We start from the raw sequence: 19,911 nt of genomic DNA on the forward strand, positions 1-19,911 counted from the left end.
TTTCTTAAGATCCCGAGATATTTCGTCTTTTCCAGTTTCCCCTTTGGCACGTTCAGGGTCTAAATGCAGTCTCCAAAATTTAATTTTCGAACTCTCTCTCCACTACAGAAATCTCTTGACAATCTGAGATTTCACCAAAGTTTCCATGCCAATTTTAGACTTACTGTTGATATTGAAGAGTGGATTATGTCTCCCCCAAAAATTAATTCTCAGTCTCCACACCAGAATTTCCGCAATAGTCTATCTAAGACAATAGTAATACACAATAATTGTATAATTGCCCTCAATTTAAGGCTCAATCCCCCTCTAACTAAAATACCCGCAATAATCCAAGACCTAGAGTTGGATACTGTGCCCCCAAAGTTTAATTCACAATCCTCCAAGAACCCCCGTGTCAATTACTGCCTAATATGTAAGAGTTGGATATCTCCCCCCCCCCCCCTTTCGATAATACCCTTAAACACTTTCTTTTCTTCATCTAATGGATTAAATATGGTGCATTTAAGGTGTACAATTTTTACATATATTTTGGAAAAAGATATAAATGTTGAATTTTATATTATTTGAAGGGACCCCCCCCAAAAAAAAATCTCGATAGCGCAACCTGCGCCATAATCCCCCCCTGTTGGCACCCCTCCTGACCAAATAAACATACGATACATATGTTACAAATTGTCAGAAGTAACATACCATGAAGCACGTTAAAATTTGGACAATAACAATGTTAAAGCAAATATGATACTGTAATGTAAAAATAACATTAAAAACAAAATTGTTGAAGAGCAACAAAGAAAATAATAATAAAAGCAATTTATGAGTGATCAGAGAGAAAACATGTTTTGTCGACACCTGTTTCATCTCTCTATTTGTTTGGTTTGAGTTGCTGTTTTAAGTCCACTTTATGCACAGTAAGGCTAATTGGGACTGGACCTACAGTTTAAAGTGGGATCCGAACCACTTGTGCCTCCACCAGGTATCGAACCCGGGACCCCTCGATTACAAGGCAAGGATGCTACCACTGTGCCATGGGGGAGGCCCATCTCTCTATTTGTAAATTAAGTTGACTTTTTTTTTTGTAGAGTTGGGCATTCTTGTAATTCAAACGTCCTCAATGCAATAATGGCATACAGATGGTCGAGTTTTTTCATGACGTTCGCTACATTTGTAGAAATTGTGACAAAACCCGAACTGTTCCAAACTCCCTTCTCGTGAACAAACAACAACGACAACAATAATTTGCCACTGGAAGAGTATCCAGTTAATCATTTTACAGAGTTGTAGTAACTTTTTATAAAATGCCTTGTGTACGATTTCATTTTTGTTTTTAATGCGGTTAGGGTAGGTCTTGGTTTGCTGTCTTTTCTGTAAAGTTCAATGAACTAAAAGCATTCGTCTTCAGCCTGTCGATCATACAACATTCTCAACCCTACGCTCGCAACATTAGCTTTCTTGCCCTGCCTCTGCGTGCACCTGGTCTTGGGGCTGGTGGAACAGGTAGATGCGAGCTGTTCCCTCGGAAGCTATTTCGCAGCATTTAGCCAAGGCATTTAGCAGACGATTAACTGTAGAAGATTTTTCCAGTTCGTTATGAATGTCAGACGCAATTTTGCAATGAGATTAGGAAACTATAGACTTACTACACTCAAAACTATCAGTACGGACGCAATTAAACTTTAGCACATAGCAAAAACTCGAAGGAAAACGAATTCGCTGTCTCTCGTAGGGAACAGCTAGAGAGTTCAGCTTCCCTGGTGGGAAGTGGGACCATCAGGATCGTTTACCTTCGCGCGTGGTCGGAAATACTCGGCGTCAGGTACTAGAGGGTGGAACGACGAGGGTTGGTGAAGTAAACAAACGTCCAGTCACGGTGAAAGTTTTCTTCGGCATGTTGATTTCGGGAGAAAGAAGTGTTCTTATTATGTTAATATAGATAATTAAAATACAAGTAGCTTCAATGGGCGATAAGTAGGAGGGAACAGCCTGTTCCCTCTGTTCCATGGAGGGACCACCACTGGACAGGAGTATTAGTGTAAGGATGATTGCAGAAGCTTTGGCAGTAAATAAAGTCACAGTTCATCAGATTCTAATAGCGGACCTTAACAAAAGAAAGAAAGAAGTGTTCTCGCATTGTGCCCAAAGTGTTGAGTGAAGATGACAATGCCAGGCCTCACACTGCAATATCCGTCAACCAATTCTTGGGACAAAAAAAGGGTAACAGTCATGCCTCACCCTCCATATTCACCCGATTTAGCCCCCTGTGATTTTTTCTTGTTTGGCAAGATAAAAAGGGATTTGAAAATTTGGAAGAAATTAAGGTGGCTTCCTTCTACTGCCAAATTATCTTCCGTCACCAGCGAAGAATTCAGTTCTTGTTTTTCTGATATAGTGAAAAGATGGGAAGAATGTATAAAAGCTGATGGTGATTATTTTGAAGGGATCTCTTAGGGCTTTAAGATAAATGTAAATATGTTCATAAATATATTTTATTTTTTGAGTTATTGATCCATTGCCACTACTTTTTAGACAGACCTTGTATATCAATATACTGCCAATGTGATATAAAATTGTATGTTTCTTGGAGAACCTGAACAGTTCATTAAATATTAAATAACATGTGTAATGAAGTGAATGCAATATATTTTGACTCAGCCAATATATATATATATATATATATACAGGGTGTTGCAAAATACCTGTTACAACGCTTGGGAGGTGATTCGACAAGTAAAAACAAGGAAAAAATGCCATGTGAAAAAATGTCGAAATCGGCACCGTTTTCGAGTGACAGGCGTGCGAAAATCGCCTCACACCATGTTTATGGCACAATAACTCAAGAAGGAAGAAAGATATCAATGTCGGAATAAAATAATACAAACAAAATCGTACGTGGCGAATACAATGGTGCATCAATTGAGGCCCAGTGTAAATTGCGCAAGGGGACTCTCAAAGAAAGTGGAGAATCCCCTGATGGAAAATACAAGAAATTTACTACTATCTTCTACATAATGTTGAGATCGGAATGTAGCCAGTAAAATATGGCGACGTATGTCCACATGTCTCACTACTTCTGGGACACCATCCCAAATGGAAAAAAATACGGGAAAATCATAAAAAAACGTTTTCAATCCCTTAATGTTGACACACTACTTTGCAGTACGAAAAACGAAAGTTAAACAATGGCCGCATGTCGTCAGGCTGTACATACATATACTAAAAGAGAGCTCCCCAAAGAAAGTGGATAATCCTCGAAGGAATGAAGACGGAGAATGGCGAGAAAACGCACACAATGGCATGTAACATTTCCAGGCACAGCACATCTGGAAGGGATTCCACTGAGAAGCGCACAGCCTCTGCACATGCAGATCGACGGTATGAAGTACAGCGATATCCAGCATCTTCACTCGCACCTTTCCTAAAGGACACTATGCGGTGCTGATAGGGGCTCACAAACACCGGTATACTCAGAGACTTTGTTGAAAATGTCCGCCATTGACTTGAAGATAAAGATGACATCGGCGAAGCACTGATTGTCTGGTACGCGCAAATTCCTCTTTCATGTCAACAATTGTCCCAGCATCGGCACTAACACGAGCAACGAGATCCTCAGCACTTTCCACGGGGGTTTCATACACGAGCCTTTTCATTTCTCCCCACACAAAGAAATCCAGTGGTGTGAGGTCGGGGGAACGAGGTGGCTACTGTAAAGGTCCACCCCTGCCAATCCAACGATCGCCGAAAATACCGTTGAGTAAGGCCCTGGCTTCCCGGTCGAAACGTGCGGGGGCGCCGTCGTGTTGAAACCAGATACGTTGTCTACCTGCCAGTGGCACGTTTTCCAAAAGTTCAGGCAATACGTCATGTAGAAACAACCGATAATTCCCACCACACAAAGTAGAGGGCAAAATGTACGGGCCTATCAAGTGGTCACCTACTACGCCACACCACACATTCACTGCGAACCTATGTTGATGATGGCGCACAATGATTGCATGCGGATTGTCCATATCCCAGACGTGGCTGTTGTGGCTATTGAACATGCCGTCCCTGGTGAATATTGCCTCATCGGTCCACAAAACTCTTGTTGGGAAATCTGGAATGGCAAGAGTTTGTTGCACGTACCATTGGCAGAAATCCAAGCGTAGAGAAAAGTACGTGGGCAGTATGTAGTGCACCTTATGCAATTTTTTATGGGTGCAACCCCTGCTCTTGAAGAACGCGGAACACATTGCTATGGTGGGTTTGTTGAGTACGAGCAATGACACGTGTACTGGTGTCAGGACGGACTCGTATCGCGTCCAACACGTCCTCTTCAAATTGCACAGTGCGGGGTCTTCCACAATCCCACCTACGGGCTAGTAGAGATCCAGTTTCACGCAGTCGAGCATCAAGTCTTTGAAAGAGTGCATGTTCTGGTAACCGCCTATTGGGAAAACGTTCGTGATACGAACGCCGTGCTTCACGGCTGTTTCGGTTTGCCTACCCATAAAAGAGATGCATATCAGCAAGTTAGTGGGTAGAATACTCCACCATTGTCCTGTTCGAGAACTGCCCAGCAACAGGGGCACTGCCCCTCCGAGTGACGGATCACAACTACCGTGATTAGCACCCACGTAATGTCACACAGGTGTCCACGCAGTTGTTGCAAACCGAGAAAGAACACGGAAATACGTACTCTACGTACAATATTCCTTGGCGCAATTCATCCATACACACACGCCAGACTAAACTCCACGCTGCGAGACGCAGAACAGACAGGAAAAACAACGGTCGACTACACTCTCTACGTAGTATCCACCAACACTAATACGTAACAGGTGACCTACACTCACAGCGCCTCTAGTGGGGCTTTCTGTATCAATTAGTTGAAATCAATCTGAGCGTAATTTGATGGCATAGCGTCATTTTCGAGTGAATTTCCTATTTCCCGAGTGTGGGACGGTGTCCCAGCAGTAGTGAGACATGTGGACATACGTCGTCATTTTTTACTGCCTACATTCCGATCTCAACATTATGTAGCAGATAGTAGTAAATTTCCTGTATTTTCCATCAGGGGATTCTCCACTTTCTTTGAGAGTCCCCTTGCGCAATTTACACTGGGCCTCAATTGATGCACCATTGTATTCGTCAGGCACGACTTTCTTTGTATTCTTTTAATCCGACATTGATATCTTTCTTCCTTCTTGAGTTATTGTGCTTTACACATGGTGTGAGGCGATTTTCGCACGCCTGTCACTCGAAAACGGTGCCGATTTCGACATTTTTTCACATGGCATTTTTTCCTTGTTTTTACATGTCGAATCACCTCCCAAGCGTTGTAACAGGTATTTTGCAACACCCTGTATATATATATATATATATATATATATATATATATATATATATATATATATATATATATATATATATATATATATATATTTATTGACTCAGCCAAAAAAAAAGAACAAAAACCCTGCATGTTTGGGCATTTTCTTTAAGAAACCAAAACTGTACTACACTCCATAATGCAACAGCTCTCTGATGTTTGGCCAGTGCATAGAGTCACACCAAAGGTAAGAGTGATAATTATTTGGCTATGTGGGAACACCTTTATGAAACCAGGGTACATAAATTATATATCTTTATGCTCATAAAAATAATAACAAAATGGCAGAATTTGGCATTAAGTGACTTGCTATTTTGATAAATATTGAATTTGTAAAATTATTAGCAATTTTGCTGATGAGTTTACTTTTAAGTAAACATGCATTTAGAACAGTATTTATTTTCAGTGACTATATTGTTGCACTTCTTCACAGGTCACTGTATGTTTCATTACTAGCCATGTTTGCTCATGACATGTATGAGGATTTTATTAAACCTAACCCATGCGACAGACAAAAGTACTGTTTGAGTGTAGCAACTAGTCTTATGAGTGATGTAGCATCTGGCTTGTACCTAAGGAGCTTCTCTGAGGATGAAATTAATACAATTACAAATCAGGTGAGTATCTGATTGGAACGCACTGTATGTGGAACAGTTTATGAAATTAAACCTAATTGTTTATTTGACACAAGATTCCTTATGCCTTGTGGAAAATACAATTTAATTCGCAAAACCCTGCATTTTGAGACCCAACAAACTGGGCATCTTGGAACTGATTCAGCCAACTATGTTCTCCACAAAGCTGGCTTATTTCAACTCCATTTAGTCTGATGGAACTGAAAAGTTTGTGAATAGTTACCACTGTAAAAATAGTGAACCAAAATATGATTTTTTGTATTTTACAGAGGCTATTCTGTGTATATGTGACCAAATTGTACTTACCAAATAGTTACGAAAATCCATGGCACCAGGTGCGGCAATGCTCGATGTGTCTCCCCTGGTTCCGAACGATGGCAACGTAGTTTCCATTCCAGAAGGCTCCGTTGGAGAACTACGAAGGGAATCTTGTTCCATTCCTCTTGCACAGCTTTCCAGAGTCCATTCACAGTTGTCACACATCTCTTGCCCAAAGCCCTCTTAAGCAGTCCAAATCCACAAAAGTCCATTGGACTTGCATCTGGAGACTTCGCAGGTATATTATTGAAAGGTATGGCCTGTATACCAAGGTAGGGCAAGTTAATTCTGTATGTGGGGGAAGAAATCTCATTTGGTCAAACATACGCAGAACACCCTTCTGTATCTATTGTACTTTGTATGATACAATTTGAAGACAAATGCAAAATTTCATTTGCAAATGCAAAGATATGCTAAATCAAGATGCATTTTATAACTTGCCTTCCTATATTCCTGACAAATGTCTTCATTTCCTACATCAAAACCGGTGTGTGTAGCTGACAGTATATAAGGATACAGTTCCTCGAATAGAAATAAGACAACAATATGGTAAACATTTGGTAATAACAAAGAAAAATCACATGAAGCAATGAAAATCTAATGTTTCACTTTTCACAGGTTTCCCGCTCACACTGTTAAGAAAGTAATGGAGGAGTAAAAAGGAAGTAAGCAGTGTAAATCAAGAAAAGCTTAACACATGTCAGAACATTAGGTGTAAAAAGATATTTCAGTAAATATTTGGAAAGATTTTTAACTTCAAGACAGACTGTGAACAGCCTGCTTCTAGATCAACTAATCAGGAGTAGACCTACAGCTTAAAGTGGAATGAAGACCACTGTGTGTGTGCCCCATCAAAAAATACCCGAGAAACCCTGATTACAAGGGTGTAAAGAGAGAAATGATAATTGCATTATCATAGTATATGAAGATGAATATATGAAAAGGGCTTTCAGATCATTCTATGGTGGTTAACACAGAGAAAAGCTACTTGCATATGAATATTAATATGATCATTTTAAATAGCTCAAAAATTTATCTTTAACAACCATTCATTACTTTTCCAGGTCCAGAGTATATTCAACAGCCTCATTGCAACATTTCACAATGCATTTAATGAAACTTTGTGGCTTACCGAGACTTCCTACAGTGCTCTTATAGAGAAATTACGAAAGATAAACATTGTCCTAGATGGTGGAAAAGATATCTTCTTGAACGATGGTTTCCTCGAGTTTAAGTTTAAAGAGGTAATTGGAATAATTCTAACATTTTGTTGTATTGGAATTAGAAAAATTAAATGTATAATGCAAGAAAAGTGAAAACTCCAGGGAAATAAAGTGTTTTTATTCTATTAGTTTGTTTTTGTTTGAATTGTTGATTTAAGGCCACTTTATGCACAGAAAGGCTAATTGGGACTGGACTACAGTTTCAAGTGGGTTCTGAACAACTGTGTGCCTCCACCAGATATTGAACCCAGGACCCCTTGATTACAAGGCAACAACATTACCATCGGGGAGGCCTTTATTCTATTAGTATACTAACAAGTGAAAATTTTCTTCACAAATCATACACTTCTGTTGTCATTGCTCCCCATTATTATATGAATCCATAACATTCGTCACAGTATACAGTTGATGAAAGTGAAGGGCTAAAATAGAACTACCAATGAAACTAACAATGAAAGGATGACTGACTTTTCATGCACGCTGAATTCATCAATGATACATTTTATCTGCTCAGCTCAAAATAATTCATACCTATGTGGTTCTTTATAGGTAGCAGACACACACAAACAAAACAACAACAACGACCAAAACATGGTAGAATATTCAACAGTTCCAAAAATAGAGTGGCCACAGTAGTAGAAATGAACATTCTGTGACAAAATTTGCAACAGTAGTAGGAATGAACATTCTGTGACAAAATTCTCTAACAATATTTCTTTTTCCTACAGGTTGAAATGTCTAACGACTATTTCAGTAACTCTTTGAATTTACTCCAGTATCATCGTAAGCAAATGTACTCCAAGTTCAGTGCTGATCCACGTCAACCTGAACAGTTGTAAGTCCTATTCATATATAAATTAATTAATTTACCTCATGGAATGAATTTATCATCTTTGCTGGAATAGATTTTATACAATATAACTTAATCTATGTGTTGTAACAGAGATATAATACATGTTGCCAATACCATTGAAGGTTGCAAAAAGCAAATAAAAAATCAGCATTGTATAACTATAATTATTACAAATTTCTCTCAAGAAATACTTCTTCCGTCAAAAGAAGAAAGCTAGATGCATCCATTGAAATGTTGCCAGTTACAATATTTTATAAAATATTTTTACATTTTTGATACTCAAGTTTAACATACAGTCTTCTTTTTTAGATGGTCTGTGTTCCTTCACCCCTACAGCACAGAAGCAGTTGTCTTGCATAAGCTTAATACAGTAGGTATGTAGAAGTTTCAGATAAGACTTATTCTTGACGTGTTTGTCTTCTCTGTTGTTAGGGAGGCTAATGAAAAAACGAGCAAAAAATTAGAGCTCATTCAATACAAATACTGATTTATCAGTATCAGAAACTATCAGATTCCAATTTGATCACTACTAGCTGATACTTTTCCGGAGTCCACAAGAAATCAATGCAACACTTTCCTGAAGTTTAATACCCTCCCTGTACCACACCACTGAAATGAGACAGTACAGTGGAGACACATTTGAGTATTGACGCAGAGAATGCGTTGTTTTGTGTACCATAACAATGTCAGTGAGCATACAACTTACATCATAGAAGTTGTTTGAAAAGTTACTTCTGAGTAACTGAGCTAAACAGTTAGTTACTTTGTGTAAAAAGTAACTGCTTTACAGTTAATCATTTTAAAAAGTTAACTTGCTTACACTTACTGGTACTTGAAAAGTAACTGTTAGTTACTTTCCGCTGAATATTTTCTTGCAAACAAATTATGCACAATTAAACTTAACTCCATGGTGCCCTCTAGGGCCTGCCAAGTGACTTTTTCATTGGGCAAGTGCTTCAAGTCTCATTGCTGTTGTTCTTCGGCTTTTGAGAATAAAAAAAAAAAGCTGCCTAGCATAGATTGGTCAACAAAGTGTTATTGCATCAAAGCATTTAGTTTTTAAATAAACATTCTGGTTTGAAATATAATGTAATAGCTTTCACATTTAATATACGAGGGTTACAACAAAAGTAATGGCAACCATTTTTTTTCCACGATAATGCAGACCAGGCAAGAAATTTTAAAATATGCAGTGGAGATCCCATCACATGCAATATATTGTGATGCCACTACATGGCAGAGGGAAGTGGGAAGTCAGTGCATGTTTAAAGTCATGCACGGTGAATGTGACCTGGCTTGAACAGCATTCTTATGTGAAAATGGCAGTTCTCCGTGGAAGGAATGTGAGAGAATGTCACACGGAGCCCATGGAAGCTTTAGAAAATGATGCTCTACCATACTGAATTGTTGCAAGATGGACAGCAGCATTCAGGTGTGCAAGAGAAGCAACTGCCAACATGCAACATTCGGGATGACCTGTGACTGCACGTATTTTGTATTTTTCTCTATCCTGATACAGATCTCTATGTTGTTCAAAATTCATGCATTAAACGTTAGCGTACATCATGGCCTTCCAATTGTATATTTTAAAATATCTTGCCTGACCTGCATTATCACGGAAAAAAATGGTTGCCATGACTTTTGCTGTAACCCTTGTATGTTACTTAAGTTTTGAAAAGTATCAAAAAGAGTACAATCTAAAATTATATGAAGAATGAAAAACATTTCTTATTCTTACTTTCAGCAATCCCTATTGGATTAATGACAGAAACTCTTGCCAGTGCTGAATATCCATCATACATTCGCTGGTCAAAAATAGGCAGTCTTATTGCTCAGGCCATTGCTCATCATTTTGACCCAACAGGTAAAGAGAAATAATTAAGTTTTACTGCAAATTTAGAACACAAATACAAGGAAGTGACTGAGGTAGCTTTCAGACTGAAGTGACAAGCAGCAAGTGACATACTACACAGGAGTTGCACACTGAGGTGAAAAGTACGGTAACACAGCTCTTCCAGTCGTACTTCACGTACTTCATGGATCACTTCATACATGGCCTCAGACTTCAACAGCACAATATGTTCAATACACGAAAAGACAATAACCTGGACTACATTCTCTCATCACTCCCTTCAGCGCACATTACCCCTTCGAGAAATCTCATCCCTTCGGACCACGAATCGCTGGATGCTGTATTCTGGCTCCCGGACCACCTGAAAAGTCAACGACCTTCCAGCCCTCCACGCCAATACCTTGTTTGGCGCAAAGCACCCTGGGGTGACATCCGTTCGGCGCTGGATTCCATTCCCTGGACAATCCTGGAGAGTGGAAGTGTCGACGAAGCGTGTGACGTGTTTACTGATGTGATTCATGCAGTGATAAAGGATTATGTGCCACTCAAAAAAACGAAATCAAGCAAATACCCTTCCTGGTTCGACTCTGAGCTCTTGCTTGCCCTTTTAAACCGAAAAAAGGCCTGGGATCTCTGGAAACATTTTCCTAATGAATACACACGGAAAACTTTCACCGACTTACGACGTCACTCTAAACAATTGCAGAAGACCAAATACAGGGAATACATTGGTGCCATCACAAACAATATCAAATCAAATCCAAAACGTTTTTGGTCACTAATCAACTCAAGGAGGCAAAATTCCCGAATACCTCTGAAAGTAACACATGACTCAGTATGCGCAGAGGGCCCTGACAAAGCTAATCTTTTTAACTCTTTTTTCTCCATAAATACAACCTCGAATACACCGGCTTCATCCCTTCCCAACCTCCGTCCAGTTTGCTGTCACTCTCTAACTTCTCTCTCCACGTCTCCAGAAGAAGTGCAACACATCCTATCTTCAATGCCTCAAAATCGCGCCAATGGTCCTGATGAAATCCCTTCTATTTTCCTAAAAAACGCTGCTTCCTCTCTCGCTATTCCCTTCTCTATTTTATTAAACAGATGCTTCAATGAGGGTACATTTCCAGATTCATGGAAAAATGCTAACGTGGTACCATTATATAAATCTGGAGACAAGTGTGCTGTTTCTTCTTATAGACCTATTTCCCTTCTTTCACCACTTTCTATCGCCTGTGAAAAGATAATAAAGGACCGACTCTACAAATTTACCTCTCCATATATAAATACAGCACAGCACGGCTTTTTACCAGGAAGCTCCTGCTTAACCAACTTAAGCATTTTATTATCTGGCGCTATCAACTCTATATCTGAAAATTCTCAACTGGATGTAATATATCTGGATTTTTCGAAAGCTTTTGACTCTATAAACCACAATTTCCTGCTTCATAAATTATCCCACCGTTTCAATATTCATGGAAACTTTCTCTCTCTGCTCAAGCACTACCTCCAAAACAGACAACAAAAAGTTGTTCTTTCCGGAATGACTTCTTCTTATCAAGCTGTATCTTCTGGTGTACCTCAAGGCAGTGTTCTTGGACCTCTTCTCTTCATCCTGTACCTTGATGATCTCCCAGAATATCTTTCCGAGTCATGCAAGAACCTTCTCTTGTTCGCTGACGATTGCAAAATATATAGTAAAATCTCCAATTTCAGTGACATGACACTTCTGCAAAAGAATTTAGATTCTCTAATAAAGTGGTGTGAATTATGGAACTTAAAACTCAACCCTCAAAAATGTACCATGATGACCTTCTCCTTAAAGAAAAACACATTTAATACTAAATATTTCATAAGAAATAATTGTGTTCAAAGAGTTGCCGCACAAAAGGACCTGGGCGTCATATTTGACGAGAAACTTTCCTTTTCTGAGCACATCTCTACAGTCACAAGGGGTTCAATGCGTATGCTGGGTCTTCTCTATCGGTTCACGGAAATAAACAACTTGACTGCCCTCAGCACCTTTTACAAATCTTTTGTGTCACCTAAAATTGAATACTGTTCTCCGATCTGGTCTATGGCATGCCCCTCAAATTCAGATAGACTTAATTCCGTCCTAAATTTCTTCCTGGCCATTGTTCGACACCGAATTCCATCCACAAAACACTTGCAAAAGTCCATCCTCCTGCAAATGTTAAATATCCAAACTCCACAAGAGAGACATAGACAGGCTGACCAAATATTTCTACATAAAATAGTGAATGGCAACCTCAGAAGTGACCGCCTTCTTCAGGAAATTCACTTTCGTGTGCCTGCCCGTTCAACAAGAAGCACTCAACTATTTGCCTCTCAGAAGCCGAGATTGTGTCTCATCCAGCGCTCTCTGTTCCATAGACTGCCCAGTGAATATAATAATCTAGGAAGCCAAATAGACATTTTTGAAAATCTGGACAGTTTTAGAAGAAAGTTAGCAAAAAATATGTAAGTCTTTTAACCACATGTAATTTTTTTTATGTTATTATTTTTGATGTATTATGTTATTATTTTTTTGTCCTTATGTTCTATAAAAACGTTCCAATGTAAAATGGCTAACGCTGTATTTGGAATCTTCTATTAAATAAATAAATAAATAAATAAAAAGCATTCACTGAACATGTGCAACCACCAGACAAGACAGCCCAATACGAGTGACTCGCAAGCAACAAGGGGCATTTGCAGCTTGCCATGTCACTTCAATACAAAAGATTGCATTTATTTCTGAAAGTTTATTTCCATGTGACAAGTGTCGTTTGTCACTTTGGTCTGAAAGTTCCCTTTGAAATGTTCAATAACATAATTAGTCAGTTTACTTGGCTAGTTAATATAGTTCAATTTCTGTGAGGTCAGTGCATTCTTGATGTTGTTCCACACATTGTTAATGTATTGTAGTGAGTTCAAGAAAGTATTTGATACTGGTATGTTCAATTGTAGACACAAAAAGAACAAATGTTATATACATCAGACAGTGTTCATTTCTTGTGAATGGAAGTTTTAGATGTCATTGTGCACAAACTGCTTCATTCATCTGCCTCCTACATACCCTTTGATATATGTAGATCACAACTTTCAGCAATGGCACAAACTTCTTTTATGAATGTTTTTTTATATGTTTGTCCTTATTATGTGCAATTTTCATCCATGTACTACTATGGGAGTATATTGTTTTACACTTACTAAAGATGGAATAGTTTGATCTTGCATGAAGGAATATTTTTAATAAATTGCATGGGCATTCTTGCATGCCTCTAAAAAAATTAAGGAATACATAAGTTACTATATTTTGGTGAGGCTAATGTCCTTTATTTAAGTTTTAACTGTTTCTTTAACAATTTTTAAATTTTGAACTTCTGGGTTTCAGCAAGTCAAAATCCTAGTAGTTAGTCTTTTAAACATTCAAGCAGTTCATAAATCACACATGAAATGTTACATCATGCTTTATTTCAGTTTTCCCAATTTCTTCTACTACACGATGGTACACATGCCTAAGACCTCAATAGGAACTTAATTCATATTTTATGCTAATTACAGGTCTTAGTGATACATTAGAGAGTGAATCAATTGAAGCAGCAGATACTTATCATAGAATAATTAATTGCTTTAAATTCCAATATTTACCTAAGCAATCACTGAAGCTTGACGATACAACACATGTTCAATTTCAGGTATGTTAAAAAATTAACAATGTTTAAAAGTTAACTTGTAAGTTGCTACCAGTAGCAGTGATTGGGTACCAAAACTGTGGGGGGAGGTGTATAAGACAGTTTGCTTTTTCTTGATAGACAAGGCTTAGCATTAAGAGGCCATTGCAGGGCAAAAAGTGACTCCCTCCCAAACTACTTTGAAGATATAGGTATCAGATTTATGTTTATTTTGCATTGAAGATTAAATGACGTGACCATTTGTAAATTTCTGTTTGTCAAAAGTGTGAAAATACTTGTTCTGTACATGATGTGTTTGAAATTTCATTTTATGCACTGTAAAACTGTTTGAAAAGGTGTTTCAGTCCCAAAAAAATCTTAGTCCTTAATTATATGGAAAGAGATGTTATATTATTTTAGTTTTGTTATGGGTATCAATTGCACTGAAATGAATTTCTTACTGATATAAAATTTACTGATATTGGTAACCAATAGTCTACTGATGCAATATAAAACTCCAAATGCTCCTTAAAGAACATGAATGGTTCATTCACTTCCTCAATTGGTGTATGTAATTAAGTGATTGCAATGTGTTTTGCCTTTGAAAAACTACATACCGTATTTGAACATTTACTTTACGACATATGAATTATATTCATGTCATTTATTAGTGAATGACATATTCATGATGATCAAAACAAAACTGCATGAAATCACAAGCTATTTATAAATGCATCAGGTCAGCAAAATTATCAGTAATATTTCTGATAAAACTGGTAAACTGAGCCTATATGAGCCAATACCAAGTATCGATAAATGTGTCTCATTTCTAATAATAATAAAGTGAGGAGTATAAAAATGAGGAAAATGATGGATGCCATTGTAAAACAAATTTTAAAATATTAATGTACTGTGGAAAACTTAGGGAAAATACATTTGGAGTCCATGTGGGAAACCTGATACAATTAAGAATTGAGCACCAATTGTCATGGTCATTTATCTTCCATTGTGGGTCAATGAATGCACTCTCTCCATCTCTGCTAGACAAGGTCCATTCACTTCTTGCTTGGTCTTTTTGTATTTAGTTTGAAGTTCATCGTTTACTTGCTTAGTCTTTCTTAATTTATCCTCTACATTCTACAACTGTCCATGGTATTTTAATCCATGTCTGTAGCTTATCAACTTGTTGTACTATACTTTTTTTCACACCTTAATATTAGTTACCAGTGGCGGCGATTGGGTTCCAAAACTTGGGAGGGGCCAAGGAAAGTTTACTTTCCCTTTGTAGATAAGGTTTAGCATAGTGTGGGGGCAAAAGTGGTGGCAAAAATTGGGTGGACAACTGTCTCCCCCCCCCAATCACTGCCACTGGTTATTACCTTAATGTGATTGCAATTAAGCCATACAGCATTTCCTTTAAACAGTATTAATGCAAATCTGCATGAATTATTCAAACCTTTAATTAATATATGTGAAAAATAACTGATGTAGTTCTTTTAACTTATAAAAAAGGAACCAAGTATTCAAATCTTTATATTTTTTTTTACAAGGAAAAGAAAACTTTGCCTTAACATTCAGAAATGTACACTCAATACCATACCATTTACAGAAATAGATTTAATAATATGCCATTCCTGGTCGACAATTTACTAAGTACTGATTATTCAGTTATCCCTTAAATTGATATTAAACTCATGAAGGATTAGTTATTAATGTGTTTTTACATTGCAGCTGAATTTCAATTTGCCAATGGATGACATAATTTCAGACAGCAGTGCACTAAATTTAGCATATGAGACATATAGAAACTCGGAAATCAATGGAGATGAACCACTACCATGGCTTGGAATGTCATGGGAAAAGCTTTATTTCTTATCTCATGCTCAGGTAGTGTTTTAGTTTATGTAAAACTTACATTCAGTTTGTATCATGCTTTATATTTACAATTTCAATATTCCTTTCTGGTAGGGGAAGGGTGGGCATAGTGGCCACGTTAAGGAAAAATATTTTTTTTCAATAAGTAAAAATTGAAAAAAGAAATGAAAATTTGGCAAGAAGTTAGTTTCGTTATTTAGGTTTATGCAAAAAAAAAATTTTTGACTTTATTTTGGTTACTTAAAAATAAAATAGAAATTTCCCGCAACCCTACCAAATGGCCACATTGCCCTACAGGGTAGGGCAAAATGGCCACTGGGTGGCTACTATGCCTGATATAAAAAAGAACTGTTCGACTGCATTTTAAAGAATATGATTGTGTATTTTCTAACATGAAAGCAATATTATCATTCAATACAAAGGTTGTGAAACTTTTACTGCATTTGAATCTTATTTTCTAATTTAAATTGTTCAATTATTTCAAAATTATTTGCATTTAAAAAAATATTTAACATCATTTTCTTAGCTATTGTCTTTTATCAATCTATTTACACACATCACAGATGAACTCATTGTCTTCTTCCTCGCACCTAGCACAAGCCTCGTGTGCCCAACGAAGACAACTTGAGCACCTGATACACCCTTCATTTTCTCTGGACTTGGAAAAATAGTCCCCACAGTACAAGCAATCAGCATCACTGACGTCACTGTCATCAGAGTCCTCAAACAAATCATGATTAGTCACTTTCGATTTCTTTTTCCCTTCAACTTTTTTCTTCTTTAGCTTTCTTTTCTTCTTTTAATTCTAGGTTGATATTCTTCAGTCTTGCACGGTACAGGCTTGAAGTCAAAATGGCTGCTGATCCTTTATTCAGTTATTTTTTCGTTTGCTACTGTTTGCTTTAGGGATTGGGACAATATCACGAGGACGTACAGCAAATGAGGTTGGCCTACTGGACATGGAGAGTGGGCTTACAGCAGATGAGGTACTGGGCTTGGTGATTGGGCTTACAGCAGATGAGGTACTGGGCCTTGATGAGTCTGAAGAGATGAGAACAAATGCATTGTTGGGGTCTCCGGAACCTACAGTGAATGTTGGGCTATAGTCATCAGAAAATAGGCCTACAGGAAGTGCAGCATTGCGTTGAGGGTCTGCAGATCCACAATCAGTCTCATCAGAAGGAGATTCCTCTTGGCCTGGGGCCTGTGACCCCTGATGATCATCAGCTGGTGGGCATACGGCAGAGGGATCGGAGATATCTGTGGTCGCAGCTGCAGCAAAATCCATTTCAGTAAACACATCTCTGTTGATTGGGACTATACCACATCTTCGAAATCCCTTTAGGGCAACAGTTGGAGTAGCTGCATTCAAAAAAGCCCCCCCCCCCCCAGAAGGCGAGACACTTGATATTGAGTTACTTGCCTGCCAGTGTTATTTCGCAAGAATCTCTCAATTACTTGAAAATAATACGTGTTGAATGGCCCCATGAAAGATACATCAGAAGCAGCTGCAGCTTCTGAATTACAATGAGGTGTAAGAGAAACTACAGTGGTGTGATTATTCCTCTCCTTTTCAATGAAGTCAAGGTTCCTTGTATGCGTAGCGTGTCCATCAAGTATTAGTAATAATGGGTCTTCGTTTGATGGTTTGGCATACTTCAAGAAGTGATCAAACCATTGTGCAAATATCTCACTTTGCATCCACCCTGAAGGGTGACAAAAAAACTCCATCCCAGGTGGAGCAACATCTTTAAGTTTTACTTTCATCCGCTGCCTGGGAAGTATGACGAAAAAAGGGATAAAAACTCCCCCCGCTGACATGCAAACTGCAAATGTAGAGAGAACACCTCTTTCGGCAGATGTTAGGGTGCCAACTTGCCATCTACCTTTAAGTGCAAAAACTTTTGAGGATTTTGACTGGAGTCAAAAGTCCCGTTTCATCAACATTGTAAACTCTATGAAAAGGATACAAGTGACTTTTCTGGACGTCCTCTAAAATGTCAAAGAATTTTGTGAAAATTTGTTTTGTTGAAGGCTTGGGCTCTTGCTGCTGTGGTTGCCTCTGGTTTTCGCAACACAATTTCGGGATGGCACTTTCTAAATCCAGTAACCCAATCTTTCCCAGCTATTTTTTTTTTCATGATTGAAGCTGTTAGGAATATTATTTTGTACTGCCAGTTGGTAAGCAAGGCTACGCAGGTCGGCTACTGTAATTCCAAAAATACATACCTCCATGTCCAAAAGATGATTTACAAGCTGCTGTTCTTCTTCTTTGTTGAAAACAGCACGATAACGCCCCAGACATTTTTTGTTGTCAGTAGCATGCTGGTTTTTGTTTAGAACATGACGTTTTAGAGTGTTCCTCAGCACATTAAATCTTTTAGCAGCCGTTTGCCACGCCTTACCATATTTTTTCACCATATTTTTTCACGGCATCGATAGCTCGTTGCATCGCCTTAGGGTCCCAGGTCTGCTGATGGCTCTTCCTTTGGTACTTGGACACCATAAATGGGTCTGAAACCAAACCAAAATGTGTTAATGCTAAATAGCATTGATAGTGCCAAAGTAAGCTTTGATTCGCTGGGATTAAAACAAAAACAGGTTGTTTATAAAAATGCACGCTATTTTTATAAAATGACGCCATTTGCATTTTGCATTTGTTAGAAGCGGCCCCGGTACCCACCCAGCGTCAAATGAAATGGGTTCCTGGGGAAACCCTGGGGGTAAAAGTGGTCAGGGGCATGATGGTAATCACATCACCCCCACTCACAACCGGATCAAGAAAGTGTAGGGTGTTAACCCCATACCCCCATGCCTTCATGGCGTGGTGCTAAGCACAGAGGAAGACTTTACCTTTTTTCATTTGGATCCGCTAAAGCATTCTACTTTCGCTAGTATGCATATGATGTCACGATCAAGTACTACACAAACACAGAAAATTTATAATTTCTTGAAATTCGGAAAATAGCATTTCACACGGATTACTCAAATTGCAATCTTTCAGCCTTTTGGTAATAATAATAAGTAAATGTGGAGGAAATTTGCATAAATATTCTTTAAAATACATTTTTGTAAAGAGAAGGTAAACTAAAACTCATTAAATTGATTTATATAATTGATTAAATAACAGATTTAATATAATAGATTATAAGTAAAATATAAATACGGAGAAACTAGTACTCACTTTTATCCGCGAAGCTGTTTTTTCTTCTTTTTCGATTAATTTCAGTGGCCACTGCCACCATCCTCGTTGGAACTTGCTGCGCTGTTGCTTGGCATGCGTCTTTTGTTCGTAGTTCTTGCGCAGCAAGTTCCAACGAGGATGGTGGCAGTGGCCACTGAAATTAATCGAAAAAGAAGAAAAAACAGCTTCGCGGATAAAAGTGAGTACTAGTTTCTCCGTATTTATATACTACCGCGTCTCTCTTTTCCCAATTATGAATAAAATATAGTAGATTAAATATAAGAGATTAATTTATATAATCGATTGATATAATACATTCTCCATAAAAAAAAATATTTGTCGGGCAGAGTGGCCATGGTTGAGGGCAAAATAGCCACGGGCATGGCCACTGTGCCCTCTTTGATGCCATTACATAAATGTGAATCTACAGGCTAAACAACTAACCCTACCTCTTACTTACACACATACATTTAAAGCTTAAATCACATTGTTTTAAGGGGTTACTGCTAATCGCATATATTGAGAACTTGTATTTAGTTATAATCATTATTTTAATACGCTTACCTTACATCAGCACGTTGAAAAACACGAAAATCTTGAATAATTTCCAAGCAAGTGATCAAAACAGCTCCGAACTTCAGAATGGCAATGATGGCGAACTAGCAGAGTAGTTGAGGCATTTGCTGTTTCGTGGCAGCACTGCATGGGGAGAAAAATGGCCAGTAGCCACTTTGCCCGTCGTGGCCACGATGCCCACCCTTCCCCTATATTAAAGATACTTTCTTATGTGGAAAAATGTTAGCTACTTGCATTTTTATGTTTAATTCATGAAAGTCAGAAAATTGTGGCCCAACCAGGGAATGAACCTGGGCCGCTTGCATTCCTTTCCTTACTCTACCACTGAGTATCAAAGTTAACTTCAGGGCTCC

The 19,911-nt window shown here is 38.1% G+C and overlaps 1 protein-coding gene and 1 long non-coding RNA gene across 6 annotated transcripts in view; one reads left to right on the forward strand and one right to left on the reverse strand.

Moving 5' to 3' along the window:
* Window positions 1–19,911, forward strand: part of LOC146002075 (endothelin-converting enzyme 2-like) — a 76,611-nt gene that overhangs the window by 45,052 nt on the left and 11,648 nt on the right. The window contains exons 10-16 of the mRNA XM_083139794.1: window positions 5,799–5,982; window positions 7,383–7,562; window positions 8,270–8,376; window positions 8,704–8,768; window positions 10,139–10,258; window positions 13,814–13,947; window positions 15,655–15,810. Of these exons, the coding sequence (XP_082995920.1) occupies window positions 5,799–5,982; window positions 7,383–7,562; window positions 8,270–8,376; window positions 8,704–8,768; window positions 10,139–10,258; window positions 13,814–13,947; window positions 15,655–15,810 (946 nt within the window). The remainder of the gene's footprint in view (window positions 1–5,798; window positions 5,983–7,382; window positions 7,563–8,269; window positions 8,377–8,703; window positions 8,769–10,138; window positions 10,259–13,813; window positions 13,948–15,654; window positions 15,811–19,911) is intronic.
* The window catches only part of LOC146002102 (uncharacterized), a 39,720-nt gene continuing 28,254 nt past the window's right edge, over window positions 8,446–19,911 (reverse strand). For 3 of the 5 annotated variants that reach the window (XR_014443673.1, XR_014443676.1, XR_014443672.1), the window contains exon 3: window positions 17,199–18,312. This is a non-coding gene — a long non-coding RNA (uncharacterized LOC146002102). Of the gene's footprint in view, window positions 8,832–17,198; window positions 18,313–19,911 lie in introns of those variants that run through there. The other 2 variants (XR_014443675.1, XR_014443677.1) reach the window with 2 other exon arrangements.

This window comes from Lepisma saccharinum, chromosome 1 (genome assembly GCF_977018435.1).
Source record: "Lepisma saccharinum chromosome 1, izLepSacc3.1, whole genome shotgun sequence".
Taxonomy (NCBI): Eukaryota; Metazoa; Arthropoda; class Insecta; order Zygentoma; family Lepismatidae; genus Lepisma; species Lepisma saccharinum.